Here is a 21,730-nt window from a genome sequence, read left to right on the forward strand (position 1 = left end):
TTCTGCTCTATGAAAGACACTAGAGTGAAAAAATAAGCCACAGACTAGAAGATTTTTAGAAAACACAAATGTAATAAAGAAGCGGCATCTAAAATATACAAAGAACTCCTAAATTCAAATAAGAAAACAAATGACCCAATTAAAAAAATGGGCAAAAGATGTGAATAGATAGCTTACCAAAGAAGATATACAGATAACAAATAAGCATATGAAAATATGCTAAACATATGTCATTAGGGAATTGCAAATTAACAATGAGATACCACTACGTGCATATTAGAATGGCTCTGATCTAAGACACTGACATCATCAAATGCTGTTGAGGATATGCAGCAATAAGAACTATCATTCACTGGGGCGCCTGGGTGGCTCAGTGGGTTAAAGCCTCTGCCTTCAGCTCAGGTCATGATCCCAGAGTGCTGAGATCGAGCCCCACATCAGGCTGTCTGCTCAGCGGGGAGCCTGCTTCCCCCTCTCTCTCTGCCTGCCTCTCTGCCTACTTGTGATCTCTGTCAAATAAAAAACAAACAAACAAAAAAACTATCATTTACTGTTGATGGAAATGCAAAATGGCACAGCCATATTGGAAGACATTTGCCAGTTTCTTATAAAAGTAAACATATTCTTACCAAATCTCTAGCAATCCCACTCCTAAGTATTTACCCCAAAGAGTTAAAATCCTAAATCCATAAAAAAAACTTTCAAATAATGGTTATAGCTGCTTTAATCACCCAAACTTGTTAAGCAACCAAGATGTTCTTCAGTAGGTGAATGGATAAATAAACTATGGTACATGTAGACAATGAAATGTTGTTCAATAGTAAAAAAAAAAAAAAAAAAAAAAGAGCTATCAAGTCACAAAATGATATGGAAGAAATGTAAATGCATATTACTATGTGAAAGAAGATTCCAACAATATAGCATTCTGGAAAAGGTTATAAACAATGGAGACATTAAAAGATCAAGGGCTTGGCTTAGGTTGAGGGAGGTAGGGATGAATAGGTAAAGCACACAAGATTTTTAGGGCAGTGAAATTATTCTACATGATACAGTAATGGTGGATACAAATGTCATTACACATTTGTCAAATTCATAGAAAATACACTATCAAGAGTGAACCCTAATATTAAACCATGGACCTCAGTTAATAATAATTTATCAATACTGGCTCAACAATTTTTAACAAATATATCTCAATAATGCAAGATATTAATGATGGGGGAAACTGGAGGAAATAAGAGGGTAAATGGGAACTCTGCATCTTCCACTTATTTTTCTGTAAGCCTAAAATTGCTCGAAACTAAAATCTGTTCAGGCACCTGGGTGGCTCAGTTGGTTAAGTGGCTGCCTTCAGGTCAGGTCACAATCTCAGGGTCCTGGGATGGAGCCCTGCATCTGGCTCCCTGCTCAGTGGAGAGTCTGCTTCTCCCTCTTCCACTGCATCTGCCTCCCTGCTCATGTTTGCTCTTTCTCTCAAAATAAATAAAGAAAATCTTAAAAAAAAAACAAAAACCTAAAATCTATTAATAAGAAATATATACATTATTAAAAATGACATTTAAGAGATAATTCCAGCTACCAAAAGCATATCTTATACTAAGGTAGGAGAAACACTTCTACTTTTTCTAGTGAGATAAATGTTTGGAGATGAAATTCCCATTCATAACTTATCAGTCATAAAAATGCATCACTGAAAAAGAAAAAATTGGTCTTTTGACTATAGAAAATACTACTTTTCAAATTTTATATATAAATAGTAGAGAAATATGGTATTAAGTATGTATATCCTAGTTTTAGGAGTCATGCTGAAGGTTGGTGATGAAATGTTTCTCTTTGGAAGTTCTTAAGTTGATGAATTCTATACCTAATACATTTCTAAAAATTTTATCTAAAAATGTCTAAGAAAGCAAGCTTCTTACAAAGGGCAGAAATTGGTTATTGATTTTATTCTCTATCTCAGTTTTCTTTTTGGTGTCTGTGTAGAAAACTCAATTTTCTGGTTTGTTTTTTTTTTTTTTTTGGTTTGGTTTTTTAATTTTCTGTATTTTTAACTATAAAGTTCCTCTTACATTGGGGTCTTCAAACCAAAATTCCTTCCTCCCTTATTTCTTTCTTCCCTCCCTCCTTTCCTCCCTCCCTCGCTCCCTTCCTTCTCTCCCTCTTTCTTTCCTTTGTAAAAGTAATCTCTACCCTCAGTGTGGGGCTTGAACATGACCCTGAGATTAAGAGTGGCATGCTCCACTAACTAAACCAGCCAGGTGCCCCAAACCAAAATTCTTTTAGGAACAAATCCTTGTTATCAAACAAAATCTTACAGATTAAAATTGAGCTCCCCCAACTGAAGTCCAGGTGAGAGGCTCTAGGATGTAGCCCTAAGACAACGCCAAAGAACCTAATGCTTTCAGAGATAAAATTTTAAACTATCCTCTAAAATATAAGGATATCCCAGTTATAAAATCACTTACAGGGTCTTCTATTACCATTACCTACCTTTTAGCTTCCACCCCAAAGTCCCCGATGCTAATAAGGCTCAGTAAAATATAATAGCAGTGTTTAAGCTGAGGTTAGACTAATACCAGAGTCAATAAAACATATTATGCAATTTGATTATAACCATGTGAAAATGTAATTGCATACAACAGAAAAGATTGGAAGTCCTTTCAACAAATTGTAAATACTTTTATTTATGTTCACTGGATGTTTTCTAATGTAAAAATTTTGTTGTAGAATAAATCTTTTTTATAAGGAAATTTGAGCCCTTCAAGTATCTTGAAAGTTAGCAGAAGAGGGAAGGTAAAGGAGTTAAGAGCAAGAAAGCTCACTTGTTTTTAAACAACCTGAACACTGACTAGTTATGAATTTATTTGGGAGAGTAAAGTTTTTTAAAATGCAGATGCTTGGGGGTGCCTGGGTGTCTCAGTGGTTTAAGCCTTTGTCTCCAGCTCAGGTCACGGTCTCAGGGTCCTGGTATCAAGTCCCACATCGGGTGCTCTGCTGGGCGGGAAGCCTGCTTCCCCCTTCCCCTCTGCCTCTCTGCCTACTTGTGATCTCTCTCTCTGTCAAACAAACAAATAAATAAATAAAAAAATAAAATAAAATGCAGATGCTCCCTGAAGTAATAATGGTTATTTGGCTTTATAGGGATTTGAATCAATCAGACTGTTTTCTGAGACAACTGATTGGGACTGTCAAAAAAAAAAAAAAAAGCGCTCAGAAAAGTAGGTGTAGAGGATACTGTGTGTGGGGCAGCAAACTTGAAAGATAAACAGTGAAAAGTGAAGACAAATTTTGTCTAATCTAACCTTGCATAGGACTTGCTCTGTGCCTAAAGAAGATAACAAAATCCCCTTTTATCCTGTTGGTTGGCTTTACTAGTGCATGTTCTCCTGCTTCCAGGAAATAAAACTTGTGTTTACTCTTTTGGGATTACTTATACTAGGAATGTAATACATTTCAAGGGACTTGCATGGGAAACTATCCATCACAGAACAACTTGGGGTAGGATCCAAGACATACCACATCAACCCAGAAACCGAATTCTATACTAAGCTAGATCATGTTAAAGGTGAACTTCAATGTGTTTTAATTTTTACATAATTTATAATGTATAACATCAACTCTTATCCCTGAGTTATTTTATGTCCCTAAAATTCAATTACTGATTTCTAGTTTTATATACAAGTACAAAAGGAATTAAAATATTAATGTAAATTGCTTTACATAATAAATGTACTAAAATTTTATAAATAAATACTTTTGGGGAAAAAAAGCCTAATTTAAAGGCAAAGAAGGCATAAACTACCCATGAAAATATCCTATAGGGTTCAAAATTAAGGTGGACTAGACATGGCAGGAATTTTTTGATGTGTAGATACGCAATATTAATTTCATAAATGAATGAGAGGTGAAATCATAGCTTAAGTGTCTTTTATTAAACTATAAGGAAGCCATAAACGAACCACCAAAGCAGCTTTTGTGAACCTGTGCATGTGTGCATAATTCATGCCAATTATGATCGACTCGGTTGTATAACAAGAAAGTTATTTTTCAATTGACAACTTTTGGCCACATCTCCCCACTAATCTCCAGTTCTGACACAAGCCATGGCACACAACAACAACAACAAAATAAGAAATGCTGGGGACTACTATTTTTATATCTGAGAGTATTTGTGTGACCTTTTATGTTTTTAAGGATTTTGGCAAGAAGTTAGTGTTAGGCAAACTAAATACAATTCTTGGTTTTAAATATAAAACCACTCCTTCAGGATTCTTCTGAAGTGAATAAAAAATATGCCAAAGGGCTACTTTTGCTACCACCAAAGAATGTCTTGTCCTAATGCCAAAAACAGTTTAAGTGATTTTTTTTTAATTCTGAAAGAAAAAGAGAACATAATTAATTAATGATTTGAAACTTCCACAGTGGTAAATGTGGCATGTGCATTACGCCTAGTGTCTTGAATAAGGAAACCTTCTTACAAATATAAAAGCAAAATCCACTTTCTAGATTTTAATAGCAAAAAGAGAGTTAAATATTGTCAAAGAACACAAGCAATAATATTTGGAGGTTGAAAACATACAAAAAACAAAAAAAGAGAGTTCTGAATATCTTAATAATTCTTTCTACTTTTCTTTCTAGCTTAAGGAATGGTTAGATTTTGTTTTTAAATTTCCAAAACATAGTGAAGGTCATATTTAAGGACTTAATAACTGCACTGCAACTCTGAACAACAATTTGATAGAGTTTTAGTAACATTTTAATAGAATGACACCTTTGAGAACTCAGAATTACTGTCATTTGGGGATGAAGAATGAGAACATCCCATTGTCACCATCACACACCATATGACCCATAGTACTTTATGTCATTAGTGTTAGATTTCTGAGCCTTACCTAGATACCTGGGTTTAATCCTAACCTAAATGAAAGGGCACAGTAATTAGGGATGCTTATTTCCTAAGTGATTATTCTAAGGGCGCTTGGGTGGCACAGTCGGTTAAACACCCAACTCTTGGTTTTGGCTGGGGTCATGATCTCACAGTCATGGGATTAAGGCTTGCGTCAGGCTCTGGGCTCAGCCTCGAGTCTGCTTTGGATTATCTCTCTCCCTCTGCCCCTCCTGCTCATGCTCTCTTCCTCTCTCTCTAAATAAATCTTCAAAAAAAACCAAAACCCCTCAACTTTCTGAAGTTGCTACGTTCACTTCTCTTAACCAACAAAATTTATGTTAAAACAAATTAGAATTAAATTGTATACTAGTCACTAGTATTATCTTGATGAATATGCTGATGTAGGAAAACAATGTTAACAGTTTGTAAGGAAACATTAGCTTTACACACTTGAAAGTAAAAAACAGCATACATGTTTAACAGGAAAAAAAGAAAAATAGGGATTACAAATGTTTATAAATACAAAGTAGCTGAAATAAATACTGCATGTAACTACGAAATGCAGTTTAAATTTAAAGAATACACTATTAAGACGAAAAAACATGAATATACATGAAATAGTCATTGTGAGTATTCATAAAACCCAAGGCAATGAAATATGAAAAATTCAATTCTGTGGATTTTTCATATTAAAGATCAATTAGATTGATTTTGCCAATTATAAAAAATATAACAGGGGCGCCTGGGTGGCTCAGTGGGTTAAGCCTCTGGAGCCTTCGGCTCAGGTCATGATCTCAGGGTCCTGGGATTGAGCCCCGCATTGGGCTCTCTGCTCGGTGGGGAGCCTGCTTTCCCCCTGCCCCTGCTCTCTCTGCCTAACTCTCTGCCTACTTGTGGTTTCTCTCTTTCTGTCAAATAAATAAATAAAATTTAAAAAAAATAAATATAACAAAAATGACTTATTGTGCACTTGCTATGTTCTTCAAGGGTAAGTCCCTTATAGGAATGATTTCATCTAATCTGGACAACAGATCCATGAAGTAGAGATTTTTTTGTATCCTTATTTACATACAAGGAAGGGTAAGAAATGGGCATACTAAGTAGGCATTTGGATCTGGATCTTTCTCATTCCATAACCCATTTGCTTAACTACAATGTAGATCTGCATAGTAAAAAAATTTTTTATACTTTTTTTTTTGTTAAAGAGAGGGAAAGAGTGAGAGAGGAGGGGCAAAGGGAGAGAGAATTATAAGCAGCTCCACGCCCAGTGAGGAGCCCAATGCAGGGCTCAATTCCACAATCCTGAGATCATGACCTGAGCTGAAATCAAGAGTTGGATGCTTAACCAACTGTGCCACCCAGGCATCTTGGTAAAAAGTATTTTTGAAGGAATAAACAGTTTTTACATATATTTGTATGTATTCTGATCAATTAGAATTATTAGAAATTAGCCTTCCATCACCTCAAATAACCAAACAAAAATATCCAAGTCTACTATAATCTATATATACAGAATTGATAGCATGCTTTACACATCATTTTAAAATTGTGTTCCTCTCATGTTAGTAGAACCTCTAAATTTTATCACTCTTTTGAAGATGACGAAATACAGATTAAACGTGCAAAAATTTTGAGGAACCAGCACGTGTTAACAGAGAATGAGAATCTGGAAGAGGTGAAAGAAGGCAGAATGTAAAATGCTTAATCAGCTTTACTACTGGCTTGAGTAATTCTTCACAGATACATATGCAGCCTGGAACCCAGGTTTGGGGTTCTAGATTATTAGGTCTTGGCTAACTTGTTGCCTTGAAACACTGCTTCCTTACACAGGGTTTCAGTATTTGGCTATAAAATGCTCTATTAAGTTTGTTGCTAGCCAGCCTCTCATTCAACAACCATTTCCTCTCTGATTAATGTTTCTTATAAGCTGATGGCAGCTTTAAACATCTGGCAAGGAGTCAGTAATACAGGTATCACAGAACAAGGCGTTCTGGAAAATTATTTGCTTTGGTGTAAACATCCTATCTGAAATAGCCTTCAGGTAAGTTGAATTAAGGTTCTTGTATTGCCAGTTTGAGTAGATGCTGAAGTTTGGAAATACAGAAGATGTTTATATCTCCACATGTTGGAAGTTTTAAAAACTACATTAAAATCAATATTGTAACCTTGTAACTTCCCTGACAAAGAGTTTAGGGAAAAAGTGGACTGGTGGCTTATTTCCATTTTACAACACTTTTTATTATAATGCCTCTAGAATCACAGATATTGAACGTGACTAACTGTTCTTGAGGAAGTTGAAAAGCAGAGAAACCAAACTTCTCAGGGGGGAAAAAAAATTACTGGGAGTCTCTGAGCAGGTAAAAATTTCATTTCCATTCAGTGGAAAATTGTGAAAGTTTGCTAAGTAGAAGTTTGTTAAAATCTGAACTCATGCACAGTCTGTCTTTTCATGTTCCTATTCCTCTGGTGCTATGATTTGGATCTTTAGGCCACAGTAGTAGCAAATACACAGAGACTGCCTAAGAGCCTAAGATCCCAGGTTTCTAGAAGCACTGTAAAGGAAACAAAACCATGTTATATATCCCTGGAAGTCCAATGCCTAAGAGATTCCTAATACAATTAATTTAATGTATGATAAGTATATAACACATAGATTTTTAACACTAGGAAGGATCACAGAGACCATATTACCACCTCCCCTGTTAAAATATGAAAACTGAGTTCTAGAGATGATAACTGATTTGACCCAACTAATACTGTAATACATGGCCAAGATAGGATGAAAGTTTAAGTCGTGGCTTTTACCAAACTCCTTCACTTAGTATGCAGATTGTAAAATTGTGGGGACAGGGGAAGGAAAGTAGTGGTGGGCTGGCTTAAAAGTTACAGCCTAAATATCTGCTTTTGGTATATGCTGATTTTTGCTCTGAGAATTTCATCATGATTCATTTGCAACAAGGTAGCTACATACTAGCAACTGAAAAGAGTTGCGGAGATAAGGTGTTGGCTGTAAGAGCTTATGTTCAACCTTATATGGGATAAGATGGCTCAGAGAGCATAAAGCACCTGACTTTCATAATTTTGGCCATTCATACCAGGTACTGGACTTCATGGCTGGTTTAATACTGCACAAAAGACACCATTTTGTTGTTGTTTTGAAGAAAGGAAGACTGCTGCAATGCAGTGCCTCATTTGTATGTGTGTTGAGTCCTGGAAGCTTAACGACCCTACGTTCTCCTACAAATGTTACCTGAGAGCTTGTCTGGAGGTTCTAGCAGTGGAGCACAGCTACCTGCATACACTTGACCAAAGAAAGGTCCTCTTCAACTGAGCATGCAGCTTTGGGAGGGATGCACCAACTTCAAGTAGTGAAGGAGGAAGACGACACCTGCCTAGCCAGCTAGATCAGCTGAATCAACCTTAATCATCAGTGGGGTGACAGATGGCACAGTCAGATCACCCTCACATCCAAAAAGATATTACACAAAAGACATCTGTAATACTTTAATACTTCCATCTTACCCCATAATTCATAATAAATAATGAGTTTCCATAATTTATCCCATTCACATAACATGTTTGTCCAGTGTTCATGAAGCAAATCTTAAAGTAACAGAAAGTAGTTTATCTACTTGGGATATAAAATCAAAATTTCTTTATTCAATGCATACATATCAACTTTATATGAGCTACTCTGCAAGGCACTCTGAAGGATATTTAAAAGTTGATAAGCTAAAAATGAGAGTCTTTTAGAGATGTGAAGGTTGTGTCCATACATGGATGCCAAGCTGGCGGGGGAGAATACAGACTGAAATGGGGAGTTTATAAAGCTCATGCTCTGCTTGACAAAGCTTTCCCTCAGGCAGGTAGCTCTCATTAAGTGGGGCAAAGGAGCACCTTTTCTAATTCACATAATAGCAGTGGGTAGGCTAATGGTGGTTTTGGACACAAAACACCACCAATCTTTGATAACAGAAGTTTGATCACAACATTTTGTATTAACTTTTTCAATGGCTCTCCAATGCTTAAAGGAGAAGAGAAAGTTCAGATGATATTCAAGGTCCTTCATATCTGTCTTATTTTCTTGTTTTATCACCTACTACTTCTATATGCAGACTCTTTCTTCTAGTCATATTTCACCATTTAACCAAATCTAGGACATACCGTGCTCTCTGCATACATGCATCTCTGCCTTTCCGTCAGCCAGAAATGCTCTATGCCCAGCCCCACTGGACTTAGGGAACTCCTACTTACCCACTGACACTCAGATCAACTACTCCCTCACTCAGATTCAGCTAGTGTGAGTCACACCCTCTCCTTTCTCCCATAGTATTCTGTACATCATTAGATCATGCCATATGAACACATTATATGGAACTTAGTCATATGTATGCTTTCCCTTCAAAATTGCAGGTCTTATTCTCAATATCTGGAAAATACAATACACAAATAAAGAAAAACATAGTTCCTAACTTCAAGTAACTTATACTTATTTGGGAAGTCGACAACAGGGTAACTAAAATCATATATAAGATAAATATACATAAAAATGTAAAGATGCTTCATATCTGCTGCTTAGTTTGCTAAGTCACTGTCCATAAGAGCAGGCAAACCTTTACTAAACATTCAGGTATGTCAAAGAGAATAATGAAACACTTTCAAAGACTTCTCAGCTGACTCCAAGGCATGAAAAGATCATGAAAAATCTTTCCGGAGGAATTGAAAGATTTGGTCCTGTGTTTGTCACTTATTTGCTGTGGGACTTCAGACAAATCGTTGTTTTTGCTTGGCTCCGGTTCTCTTTTTTTTTTTTTTTTTTAAGATTTTATTTATTTATTTGACAGAGAGATCACAAGTAGGCAGAGAGGCAGGCAGAGAGAGGGGAGGAAGCAGGCTCCCTGCGGAGCAGAGAGCCCAATGTGGGGCTCGATCCCAGGACCCTGAGATCATGACCGGAGCCGAAGGCAGCGGCTTAATCCACTGAGCCACCCAGGTGCCCCGGCTCCGGTTCTCTTGGTATAGCACTGTTCCCATAGGGTTAAGATACTCAAATAGATAATGCATACAAAAACACATTTAAAACTAGAAAACGCCACATTAGGTGAATCTTAAAACTGACATTCTTTGTTGGTAGAATGACAGATTCAACACATAAGTCTACAATTCATCCAACATTAACATCCACTGACTGTGAGATAATGGCTGCTTTGCTGGACTCCAAGAACGAGAAAAACCTGGTTTCTGCTACAGAGAATCTTACAGTTTGTTTGGGGAGATCAAAATAACTACAAGGAAAAAAAAAACATACAAAGAACTAAACAAGTAAAACAGAAATCAGTGTAAAACCGTTCAAAAAGAGAAGTCACTTCTGGTGCGGTGGTCATGTTTTAATGACAAAAACAGGATTTCACTAGGTTGTGTAAGAAAAGAGGATTTTGAAATTCTGGGGTATAGAATTTTAGGGAAAATGCACAAAAAAGAGTAGAGTGGTAACAAGGATCTCAAATAAGAACAGTAGACGGTTGGCTACAGCAGTATATATTCACAGGGCAGTTTCTGATTAGGCAGGGCAAGTAGGTGGCAGACAGTGTTGCTAAGTACTGTGGCACTCTGCTTCACTTTGGGGATGGAACAGGGCTGCCAGGGTGCTCTCTGACACTAACCAGAGGGCCTGAAACCAGCTAGCAGCTGTTCTCTAGTATTATCTCAGATGGGTTGTTAGATAGAGTCGATCTATGCCAAATTCAAATATACTGGTTCTGATTTTTAGTTTGGGGAAAATTGCCTCAAGAGATTTCATGTAGGAAGAGTACAGACATCTGAAATGGCTATGATTTTTCTTCCTATTTTCATTGCGTTGGAGAATGTCAGTAGGAATATTAATCAGTAAGATAGAAAATTAGTTTAAGGTTCTTTCTTTATTAGCTATAATAGCGTTAAGCATGGTAACTAGAACCTTGTTGAATTAATGAGGCACACTGGAAGGTAATTTTTTAACGTCAAGCCGGCATTAAGACCTTGAGCTATTAGACCCAGAAAGACAGATACTACAAAACAAATCCAGGGCAAGACACATGATTTTAGTAAAAAGAGAATAGACAGAGTAAATTAAAATGAAGTTAAAGCTTTTCAAAAACTTAGTGTGGAATGTATTTACCAAATTGCTTTAAGAGAACTTTCTTGCACTAGGTTCATTAGATTACCCTAAAAACCACCATATAAAGCAGATGTGATAGACTTTAGAAAAGAACAAGAAGCAACTCATTTGTAATTTAGCTTTCAGATACATTATCTGGTTACTGAGGCAATGGAAAACATTACCATCTAATAGCAACATCATCTAATACTTCCATGGTAAATATAAATACTGAACAGATACGAGGAAGAAAGAATAAAGGGACATAACATTTATGAAGCACTCTCTATGTGTCATGCACCGATTCTTGGTTCTTTTGTATTTGCTACCTGTTTTAACCCTCAAAATGATTTCAGTCACTGAAATAACTTAAAAATGAGAAAATGGAGGTTCAAGGTTCAATAACTTGCTGAAAGCAAGTTGAACTTTCAGCAATAACTTGCTGAAAGAAAAAGACTACACTTCTTTTAAAAGTCTATTCAAATGCAACACTAAAATTTTGCTTTGTTTTCCTTTTATTGCTTGTATTGGAAGTTGAATTCTCAAATCTTGATGTATGAAATAAATGCTCTGATTGCCTATATTATTTATAAAATATATAACTGATAACTGGCTCTTAGACTTACTATGAATTTCACTTAATGAGATAATCACTAACAGGAGGATAACATCCAAATGCAAGTAAACATTCAACTCTAATTTTACAGACACTATGTATGAAGCTATGTCAGCAAATTCCTATACAGAGAGGAAATTATATATCTTACTCGTCACCTCTGCTCCTAAGCACATGGCACATGGGTAATGGGCCAGGTTATGCCTTTCATGTGCACATATTTGTGACTGTTGATTTCCTGTTGGTGGGTAAGATAAAAATTTTCCTAAAGTAACTAAGATAACTGGATAAAAGACAAATGAAAAAATGAAGTGGAATCTGCTACAAATAACTTAAAAAACAAAAATCAAAGCAAAAGAAAACAATGGGTATAACCAAAAAAGACTTATTATTTCCTCCTGAACTGAATTCCCATCTGCTTTTAAATGGCAACATGTTTTTCTATTTACTGGGAGCTACAGCCAAGAAGCCAAAGACAATGAGGTTCTGGCCTCCAGGGAGCGGCGGGCGCAGGGATGGCTGAAGGATGCTACCTGCTTCAGCCTCTCCATGGAGGCAGCTCCCTAGTGACCTGACTCCCCTTCCAGTTGGCAAGAAACTTCCCCTTGGGACTCTCCTGAGAATTAAAGAAATGCGTCAGTTCTCTGTATACCCTCTCCAGGGAAGGAAAATGGTGTAACTCACAGGGGTCTAAGAGGCCATTTAAAACACTGGGCCATGTAAGCTTTTAATAAACAATGTTCACGGGGCAAAATAAAAATAGGTTGAAAGAAAACATTTTTAAAAAGTAACTCCTCCAGTTCAGTCATTAAAAGTACCCATATCATTTCTAATCACTCTCTAGAGCTTTTTGTTGTTATTTTTTTAAGTAAGCTCTACACCCAACGTGGGGCTTGAATTCCCAACCTCAACGTCAAGAGTCACATTATCTACCGCTGAGCCAGCAAGGCACCCCTCTCTATAACTTTTTAATTAAAATTAAACATTAAAAAAATACAACAGTTACGTTTCTAAAAGACAGACACTGGTGTCAGCAATTTAGTCATCTCTGGCTCATGTTCATGTAGCTAAGACTGTACAGTTTAAATTAATATATTATATATTATAGATAATTCATAATATATTACTTATATAATAATGATGATACAACACTTCTGTGAAGACAACTAATTTATCAGTACTTTCATTTTACACCAAAAGTGGCCACTGAGATACTCTCTAAATTCGAAAAAGTAGCTATGGCCATAGCAAGGTATGTTGCTACAAAGTTAGAGGGTTCACATTATGATAATGACAAAGGGAAGTCTATTTTTCCTAAATATAATTTTAAAAATTGTTTTTCTTTTTCAGTTGGTTAAATGCTTGTTAAATATATACAATATAATAGGTTCTGTGCTGAAGGATCTGCATTAGACTGAGGACGAAATAAAATTAGTTACATCAGCCATAAAGCACTGGATCTGCCGGAGTCAGGTGATGCAGGTTCCAGCTTGAATTTATCTTGCCGCTAACAACAACAATAAATCAAAACTAATTTTGGCTTTCAACACTGATGCACCATTTTCATTCTGAAGGAAAGTGGTGGGGGGAAAGATGGGATCTTATATTATTTGAAGCTACACGCTGTCGGTCTTAAATTTCCTATTTATTAATTTTAAGACTTAGAACTACTAAGAAATAGCTCCGAATAAAATTTCGAATAAGTTGTAATAATATATGGACTATAATTAGGACCAGGGTGGGATATACTTCCCCCACCCAATCATTATAGGACCCAAAAATGTAGTTCAAAGAGGGACAGAATTTTCTGCTACTTTTCCCTTGTGACTATTTTTAGAAGATCTGATATAGAAATTAATCAGAAATGAATGTGCTTATATTACAGATTGGGTAAGACATGTACTACATAAGAACTAGCAAGCTGGTACAATAATTCCTGGCACCAAAAGAGTTTTTTCCTTTCAGCCAGGCAGAACCTCATAGGCTTTGATTTTTGTCTTGCACTTCTATGCTACTACCGTGAATTACGTCAAAGTGAGAAAGGCACATTTATACCTTGCTAACTGCTCTTCCACTTCACTCAGCTCAAGTGAAAGATTTATGGTTTCTTCTCTTTGCTGCTTCCTGTAAACTGACATATATACATGATGCCAGTCCTTGGTCTCACAACAAAAACTGAATTCTAGAAATGCTGGAGCAGTCAGTTAACAGCAACTATATGTTCATTTTAACTTAATGGACAGTCATGTCAAGAAGATGCTCATAAGGATTATTTTTTCAGATGGGACTTAAAAATGTATGTACTTCAACTGCTTCTCAAGGTACTTTCTACATGACTTTTTTTTTTTTTTCTTCCCCTCCCAGTGAAAATGAAAAACCTTCAGGTGGGGAAATAAAATATACATAGTTCATAGTTGAGACGAAACAATGAAGAGATTTAGATCTATTTCAGTTGTTGTTATTAACTATGACTGAATGATATACACAGTTCAATTTTACATGTCAATTTACCTACAATTCTGAGTACACTAATGATCTATTAGGTATTAATCTCTTTATGGTTTTTACAGAGGACAGATTATGAACAATAGCAAGCAGACAGAATGTGGAGTCTGTATGCTGGATAATTCAGAAGAAAAATAATTTCTTACTTGAAAATATATTAATTCCCCCGTACAAATCCCTATTGGTGGTATTCAGAAGATATTTCTGTGTTGAGGACTACAGTCTGTCCTTTCTTGAGAAATGCATGTAGAAAAGAAGCACAATTATTTTAATGGATTTTTATTTTGTAAAGAAAAATGGCCAAAGCAAAAAGCTGCTAAGGAGAGGAAGAAATGTTTACCTGTCACACTTAAAACCTTTCATATTTTCACAGAGGTCTTGCTGTTCTTATTGACAGTATACTTTCCCAGCTAAGGGTAGATTATAGGCTGTCCCTTTTACAGTTTTATTATTTATTTATTTTAAAATTTTATTGCTTTGAAAGAATGAGAGCATGCATATGCGAGAGAGAGAGACAGAGAGAGAGAGAGAGAGAGAGCAAGCACAAATTGGGGGAGCGTTAGAGGGAGAAGCACACTCCCCACAGAGCAGGGAGCCCAACGTGGGACTCCATCCCAGGACCCTGGGATCATGACCTGAGCCAAAGGCAGATGCTTAACCAACTAAGCCACCCAGACACCCTCTTTTACAGTTTTTACGAATTTTTAATATATAAGGAGATTGACATAATTTTCCAAAATGATAAAAGATGGTAATAATACAATCTCTCTGCCAAATCTTGTACTTCTGAGCACTTGCATGATATACTAATTTTGTTTTTATGATCTCTATTAGAAAACAGTATGTAAAGTTGTGTTTCATTTCCATTTGACAGGTCGAGAAATCGAAGTTCAGAGAAGCGTGGAATGGTTGGAAGCTGAGGTATCAAGAAACCCCAAAGAAGAAACTTCTACTTCTAGTACAATGTTCTCCCCACTATATCATGTTAATTCTCTGAAGACTAAATTTTGAGAAGTGACAGAAGCCAGGTAAAAACAACTGAGATACAATAGAGGCCAGTAAAATGCAATTTAATTTAGTGACTACCTGTCATATAGTGCATTTCCTGTTTTAAGATTTCTTAACATACAGTTATTTAAAACAGTTGGTATCAAGCAGTCTTTTTGCTAATGACCCCAACCCACTGCTTTCCTGCCACCAAGGTATTTTGAGCAGAACTATCTTACCTCTGCTCCTGAATATGTATCTGTCTGGAGGATGAGTTCATCCAAATCCACATCATTACTGATTGGCATAGAGTGAAACTGGAGGTTAAATATTTCCCTTCTTGTTGCTGCATCTGGTAAAGGCACATAGATGATTCTGTCAATTCTTCCAGGTCGCATCAAAGCCTATAAAGAAGATGATACCATGCAGATCAACCAAACTCAGAACTGACATTCCACATGAAAGGTACCAAAGAAAGGGGATGTCTGGAACCTCACAAATAACCTACTATTACCCATAATTAGTACATAAAACAAGAAAACAAGTACTAGTGATTCTATCATCTATTTCAAAGATCTAAACAAATAATATTCAGAGTACTTTTGAGAATAGCAAAGCAATACTTCTGAGAGGCTTTCTGCTTCTCAGCAACTGTCAGGTCAATAAAAGATGGCTATTTTCTCTTAGGGAAATGTGTAATATGACTTATATTCATTATATCAAAAGACTTTTTTTGGAACTTCCTGCAATAACTCTTAAAATATGGGCTAAGCTGTTTTAGAGAGCCCTCAAAATAGCACAGCTCTGATCAAAGAATACTTCTAGAGCTGAAAGTAGTCAAATGAACTTCCCTCATATTTTACTAGAGGCTAATGGCTAAATTATCTTAGAGCTAATGAAATTCATCTATTCATAAAACTTTATTGAGCATGTACTATATACCAGACATTGTTCTTGGTATTAGAAAACAGCGTAAGATATGTGTAAGCATAAGATAGATACATATAAAAGTGATTGTGGTGATGGTTACATATGACTATGGATATACTAAAAGCCACTGAGTTGTGTATTTTAAATGGGTTAAATTTTTTATGTAAATTCTATCTCAGTAAAGTTATTAAAACAGATATGGGTCTAAAATGTATATATGTATTAAGGGACTGGGGCAACTTTTAGTTGGGGTGGTGACTTACACAGATGTCCAAAGGAGTCAACCTCAGAAAGATCTGGGGGAAGAGCATTCAAGGTATCAAGTACAAAGAGCAAAATAATAAGTTCCAGGGAAAGAACAAAAAAATCTGCGGTAGAGTGAATAAAGGTAAGAGAGGTAGGAATGAGGTCCAAAAGATAGTCATAGGTGGATCATGAGGCCGTAAAAGACATGGTAAAGAGCGTGGATGGTATTTTAGTTGTAAAGAGACGTCATTGAGAGATTTTAAGTAGAAGGTGAATTGGTAAGATTTACATTAAAAGATCACTCATGGAATGATATCAAAGGCCTAATTTGTGTAACTATATTCCCAGAAGAAAAGGTAGGAGAAGATGGGGTAGGAAAAATATTTGAAGAAGAATAAGCCAGAATTTCTCCAAATTGGTAAACAAATTTACACAGTCAAGAAGCTCAGTGAATTTAAAATAAAATAAATATAAGGAAAACCACACCCAGGGGCACCTGGGTGGCTGAGTGGGTTGGGTCTCTGCCTTCAGCTCAGGTCAAGATCTCAGGTCCTAAGATCGAGCCCTGCATTGGGCTCTCTGCTCAGCAGAGAGCCTGCTCCCCACCTCTCCCACTGCCTGCCTCTCTGCTTACTTGTGATCTCTGTCAAATAAGTAAGTAAAATCTTTAAAAAAAAAGAAAAGAAAAGAAAAAGAAAAGAAAACCACACCCAGACACATCATAGCAAACTGTTGAAAACCAAAGACAAAATCTTGAAAGCTGCCAGACTGAATACAGAGAACAACAATTTGAATCACCAATGATTCTCAATCAAAACATCGAAGGGCAGAAACCAGCAGAACATCATCATCAACGTGCTGAAAGAATAAAAATGTCATTCCAGAATTCTAGTACCAGTGAAAATATTCTTTAATGATGAAGAAAAAATGAAGTCATTTTCAGATAAAAGAAACCAAGAAAATTTGTTTTGATCAGAATGGCACTACAGAAAATGCTAAATGACGTTCTTCAGGTTTAAAGGAAATGACATAAGAGGAAAATTGAATCTTCAGGAAGAAATGAAGAGTACTGGAAATGAAACACTACAAAACTGTACATGCTTTCCACCTCCAAAAAATTACTCTTGTTGCTGACATAATAAAAAATGGCATTTCTTGAAGATTTAAGAGACACTCACTTATAATTAGTGAAACACAGCATATTTCTATATGTGCACTTTTGAATGAAATACCCAGAAAAAAGGTTTGATAGACATAAATACAGAAAATAAGAAAGACAGGAACTATAACATGAACACCTTCTAATTAAAAAAACAAAAAACCAAAACCCTGAAAATGCAGCTGAGACCACATGTAAAATACTATAGAAAATACAAACATTAAAACCTCATATGGTTGCATAGTGGAAATAAGATCTTAGAGAATCAGCTCGTGTGCGTGCGTGCGCACACACACACACACACACACACACACACACACACACATCACGATATCCTGTGAGTAATAAACTGTGTTTATTCTCTGTCCTCTGTCTCTGACCCAAGAATCTCATGTCATTAGCCATGTCCCCATGAAATTGTGACAGGCTAACTTCTTAGCTTTCAAATAGGGTAAAGTCTCAGAATCTTTATAGTTCTTGATATATGTTCCTAATAATGGAGCCTCAAAATAATATAAAGTAAAAATTGACAGGATTAAAGAGATAAAAAGATAATTCCACAATCACAATAGGAGATTTTAACTCTTAGCAATTACAGAACAACTAGAAAGCAAATCAGTAAAGATAGGAAGGACTGAGGATTTGAACAAGACTATCAATCACTGGGACTGAACTGATAGTTATTTATGGACCACTATACCCAACAATTGCAGAATACATATTTTTTTCAAGTACACTTGGTATAATCACTAAAACAGCTCATATGATGAGTCATTAAACAAAACTCAACAAATTCAAAAGGACTGAAATCATACAAAGTAGTGCTTTGACTATAAGAGAATAAATTAGAAATGAGTAAACAATAAGACATAGAAGAAAACCTCAAGCACCTGAAAATTAAACAATACCCGTCTAAATAAACCACAGGTCAAAGAAGAAATCACGAGGAAATTAGAAAGTGTTTTCAGTTGAATGATAATGCAAATCCAACATATCAAGATTTGTAGAATATACTTAAAAGCAGTACTAGAGACAAATTTATAACTTTATTTTTTAAAAAAGATTTTATTTATTTATTGGACAGACAGAGATCACAGGTAGGCAGAGAGGCAGGCAGAGAGAGGGGAAATCAGGCTCCCTGCTGAGCAGAGACCCACTTTAACCCACTGAGCCACCCAGGCACCCCAAATTTATAACTTTAAATAGTAGGAGTGAAGTCCAAAATTAATGACCTAAGGTTCAAGAGTAAGTACAAGGAAGGAATAATAAGGATGAGAGCAGGAATCAATTAAATAGTTAACAAACAATAGAGAAAATTGAAAGTCAAGGGTAGTTTTCTGGAAAGATTTTTTTTAAGATTTATTTATTTATTTTAGAGAGAGAGAGTATGCATGTGGGGAGAGGCAGAGAGAATCTCCAAGCAGATTCCACACTCAGCACAGAGCCCAACATTGGGCTTGTTCTCATGATCGATGAGATTGTGACCTGAACCAAAATCTGGAAAGATTTTTAAAAACTGATTAAATCTTAACTAGATTGAACAAGGATAAGAGTGAAGAAATCACCAATATCAGAAATGGAAGAGAAGTTATTAATACAGATCCTACAGATAGCAACAAGAATAGTAAGAGAATACTGTGAACAACTTTATGACAATAAATGCAACAACTTTGAAAAAAATAAGTTTCTTTAAAAATCCAGTTACCAAAATGGACACAAAATGAAAAAACAAAATAAAAATGACCCTATATTTATATTTTTAAATGGAAATGAATTAATAAAAAATTTAATTTTTATGAGTTTTACACCAAAAAACTCTAGGCCTAAATGGTTTCAGTTCTGAATTCTACCAAAGAAGAAATAGCAGTAAGATTGTACAACCATTTCAGAATAAAGAAAAGGGAACACTTTTTAAGGTACAAGTCTTTATGCAAAGGCAAAAGGCAAAAGACAAAAGACAAAAACTGGCAGGGGAAATGAAATATAGAAATTGGAAGAGGAAAAGGTAAAACTATCCTCATTTGCAGATGCCATGATTGTTTATGTAGAAATACTAAGGAACGTACTAGTAAGATTACAGAATACAAGTTTATTATAAAAATTGTATTTTATATATAAACAGTAAATAGAAAACGAAGTTTTAAAAATCCACTTGAGAATATATAAAAAACACAAAATGTAAAAGACAGAAATAAAATTAGCGAACACTTTACTGGAAACTAGAACATTACTGAAAAAAATTAAAGACCTACATAAAGAGAGATATACCATGTTCATGAAGTAGAAGATTCAATATTAAGATATTCATTCTTTTCAAATTTATCTGTAGACTCAGGGCAAGTCCAATAAAAATTTCATAAGAGCTTTTGAATAAAACCTGACAAACATTATAAAATTTATATGGAAATGTAAATGAGAATAGTGAAAGCAAGTCAAAACAGAAAAAAGTTGAAGGACTTACACTACCCGAGTTAAACTTGTAATGTTAAAAAAATCAAGACAATGTGATAAGGTCCAGAGGATATAAATATAGATCAACAGAACAGATAAGGGAGTCCATAATGGTTTTTATTTTTACAGCATCCAACTAGGAAAGGAAAGCATTACAAAAATAATGCTGTAACAACTAGACACTCTTACTTATTTATAAAAAAGATTTATTATTTAACTGATTTATTTTTAAAGATTTTACTTATTTGTCTGAGAAAGAGAGAACACACAAGCAGGGGGAGCAGCAAGCAGAGGGAAAAGCAGGCTCTCCCCTGAGCAAGGAGCCCCTTCCAGGACTCAACCCCAGTACCCTGGATCATGACCTGAGCCAAAGGCAGATGCCTAAGCAACTGAACCACCCAGGAGTACCTTATTATTTTATTTTAGGGAGTGTGAGAGCAAATAAAGAGGGGAGGGACAGAGAGAAAGGGAGAGAGAGTCTTAAGGAGACTCTGCACTGAATATGGAGCCCACCTGGGAGCTCAGTCTCATGACCCTGAGATCATAACCTCAGCTGAAATCAAGAGTTGCATGCTTAACCAACTATGCCACCCAGGCGTCCCTGCTATGGTGAGTGCGGTGAAGTGTGTAAACCTGGTGATTCACAGACCTGTACCCCTGGGGATAAAAAATACATTATATGTTTATAAAAAAATAAGAAATAAATAAAAAATTTTAAAAAAGACTCAGAAAAAAAAATGAACACTGATCCTTACTTGACATTTCAAAAATTAACCTGACATGGATCATAAAACTCAATGTATGAGCTAAAACTACAAACTTCTAGAAGTATAAAAAATTAACTGGTCTTTAAAAAATTAAATTTTTTTCTCTTCAAAAGATACCTTTAAGAAAATAAAAAGGCAAGCTACACACTGGGATAAAATGTCAATAGGCATAATTGACAAAAAAATTTTGGATCCAAAATATACAAAGAAACCTTAAAAACAAAATAATAAGAACACAACCAAGAGAAATTGGGCGAAAAATCTGAACAGAATTTCATAAAGGAAACTCCCAACCGTATGGTTGGGAAATAAGTAAATGAAAAGATGCTCAACATCACTAGTTATCAGATCAAAGCAAATTTAAATCACAATGTGATGACATCATTACATTCTTATAAAAATGACTAAAATTAAAGACACTGACAATACTAAAGATTGAAAAAGAATACAGAGCAGTAAGAACTCATACAGTGTTAATGGGAATATAAGATAAAACCACCACTTTGGAAAACTGTCAGTTTCTTAAAAGGTTAAACATTTTCCACTGTAACAAACTAGCTACTCAACTCTTAGGTATTTACTCAAGAGGAACAAAAACATATATCCAGACTTGCACATGAATGTTCATAGCAGTTTTATTCACAATAGCCCTAAACTGTAAACAACCCAAATGTCCATCAATTCATGCACGGATAAACAAAGTATGTATATAGATATAAGCGAACACTAACTGGCAATAAAACGAATGAACTATTGATACACTGAACAACATGCATGAGATCTCAAATCATTTTATTGAGTTAAAGAAATTAGATATGAAAGAATACATATTACATAATTCCATTTATCTAAAATATGAGAAAAAGCCAATCTAATCTATAATTACAAAAAGCAGACAAGTGGTAGCTTGGAACCCAGGGCAGAAGAAAAGATGGATTACCAAGGGAGCAGAAGTAATGTTTTGGGGTTGACTGAAATATTCTCTACCTTGATTGCAAAGGTCGTGAAACAGGTTTACATATATATATATATATATTTTTTTTTT

General features: G+C 35.4%; 1 protein-coding gene across 1 annotated transcript in view; it reads right to left on the reverse strand.

Annotated features, from left to right (window-relative positions):
* SPATA5 (spermatogenesis associated 5) overlaps positions 1-21,730 on the reverse strand; it is a 336,855-nt gene that overhangs the window by 51,882 nt on the left and 263,243 nt on the right. Inside the window, exon 15 of the mRNA XM_045998426.1 lies at positions 15,372-15,536. Coding sequence (XP_045854382.1) covers positions 15,372-15,536 — 165 coding nt within the window. The remainder of the gene's footprint in view (positions 1-15,371; positions 15,537-21,730) is intronic.

Source organism: Meles meles, chromosome 2 (assembly GCF_922984935.1).
Source record: "Meles meles chromosome 2, mMelMel3.1 paternal haplotype, whole genome shotgun sequence".
Taxonomy (NCBI): domain Eukaryota; kingdom Metazoa; phylum Chordata; class Mammalia; order Carnivora; family Mustelidae; genus Meles; species Meles meles.